Here is a 1311-nt window from a genome sequence, read left to right on the forward strand (position 1 = left end):
TCGATTCATGCGGTACACTGCTCAGCTACCGGTTATCGAGACGGGCAAGCTTCTACCCGAAATACTATATAGGATTCGCCATTTCACTCCAGCGTCCTGTCTGGAAATTTTCAAGGACTACTACGCCAAAATCCTGGCTACGACGAGCACGGCAAAGTTGAGTCCACCATTTTCTATCGGCTCATTCGTGGGGATTCGGCGAGATTCCTCACATTCGAACAGGTCTGTCATCTAGCCGGCGTGGTCCTCGAGGATTCTCCCACTTGGGAGGCCCGAGAGTGTCTGCTGACATGCTTGTTGAAGTTTAAGGCCAAGAACGAGGGAGTGCCGCCACCTGAAGTGGTCATCCACGCGATCAGCGTCTACTCTCGGCTGGGCATCCGAGACACGCATTGGGTGCACGTTTGCAACAGCACGCTGTATCCTCTGCCGGAGCTTCCACCCCCAATCCTGGCAATGCTCGCCTCGGCGCTGGCTCGTCTCTCTCTTCCTACGGTAGCAGATCAGTTGGGGGTTTACGTGGCGGCTCAGAATTCTGATTGGAACTCAGTCGAGCCATCAGCTGCAGCTTCGCTCCTCTATTCGGCTGCGCTATTTGCACTGCAACCTCCTGGGCGGCAGCCTGAGACGATGACGGCAGAAACGCTGCAACCAGCACTTGTCCGAGCACGACGGGTCGCGAAGAAGGATCCGGAGGTGGCCTCCGCTTTGGGTCTCTTCGCCGTTACAGATGTGGGAAAAGCCATGGGAGCGACAGCCCCTCTAGTACAGACTAATCGGCCAAGATGCGGCTTTGAAGTGTCCTTGCTGGACCACATACGACAAAACTGGACGGGAGTTGACATAATCGAGAACGCGGTGACTGTGGGACCTGTTGTGGCCCTAGCTGCGATATCTCCCATACAAGTCGCAGCCTTTGCTCAGAGGCGGGCAGCAATCTCGGAGGGAGACTATGGTGATGAGTTCGAATTTCCCAAGGCGCCCCCTTTGAAACCGGACGACTGGGTCATTTTGGAAGCTCTTTCGGACGGCCACAAGACTTGGTATAGGAAGCTTTGTATTCGCTACCGCCGTATCTACGTTCATTCACGTATCATTACTCTGAAGCCTTGGCGTCACAAACGATGAGACATCGCCGACACACTGTGAACGCAGCGAGATACGCAGAGCTGCACGCCTTGCGGACGAAGGGGTACCGAGTTCTCTGCGTCAGCGAGTACATGTGGCCGGTGACTCTGAGAAGCGTACTGACGTTATTCTCGATCATTCGCTCACTTGGCGAGCGGAAAGAGAGAAGTTGAGTGGAAGAGA

The 1311-nt window shown here is 55.0% G+C and overlaps 1 protein-coding gene across 1 annotated transcript; it reads left to right on the forward strand.

Moving 5' to 3' along the window:
- Positions 1–456: 456 nt before the first annotated feature.
- Positions 457–1128, forward strand: Pmar_PMAR008501 (hypothetical protein; the record flags this gene model as incomplete). The annotated part of the gene is made up of 1 exon (XM_002769285.1): positions 457–1128. One exon carries the CDS (start codon positions 457–459, stop codon positions 1126–1128), a length of 672 nt encoding a protein of 223 aa, XP_002769331.1.
- Positions 1129–1311: the final 183 nt, after the last annotated feature.

Source organism: Perkinsus marinus, assembly GCF_000006405.1.
Source record: "Perkinsus marinus ATCC 50983 genomic scaffold scf_1104296966200, whole genome shotgun sequence".
NCBI lineage: Eukaryota > Perkinsozoa > Perkinsida > Perkinsidae > Perkinsus > Perkinsus marinus.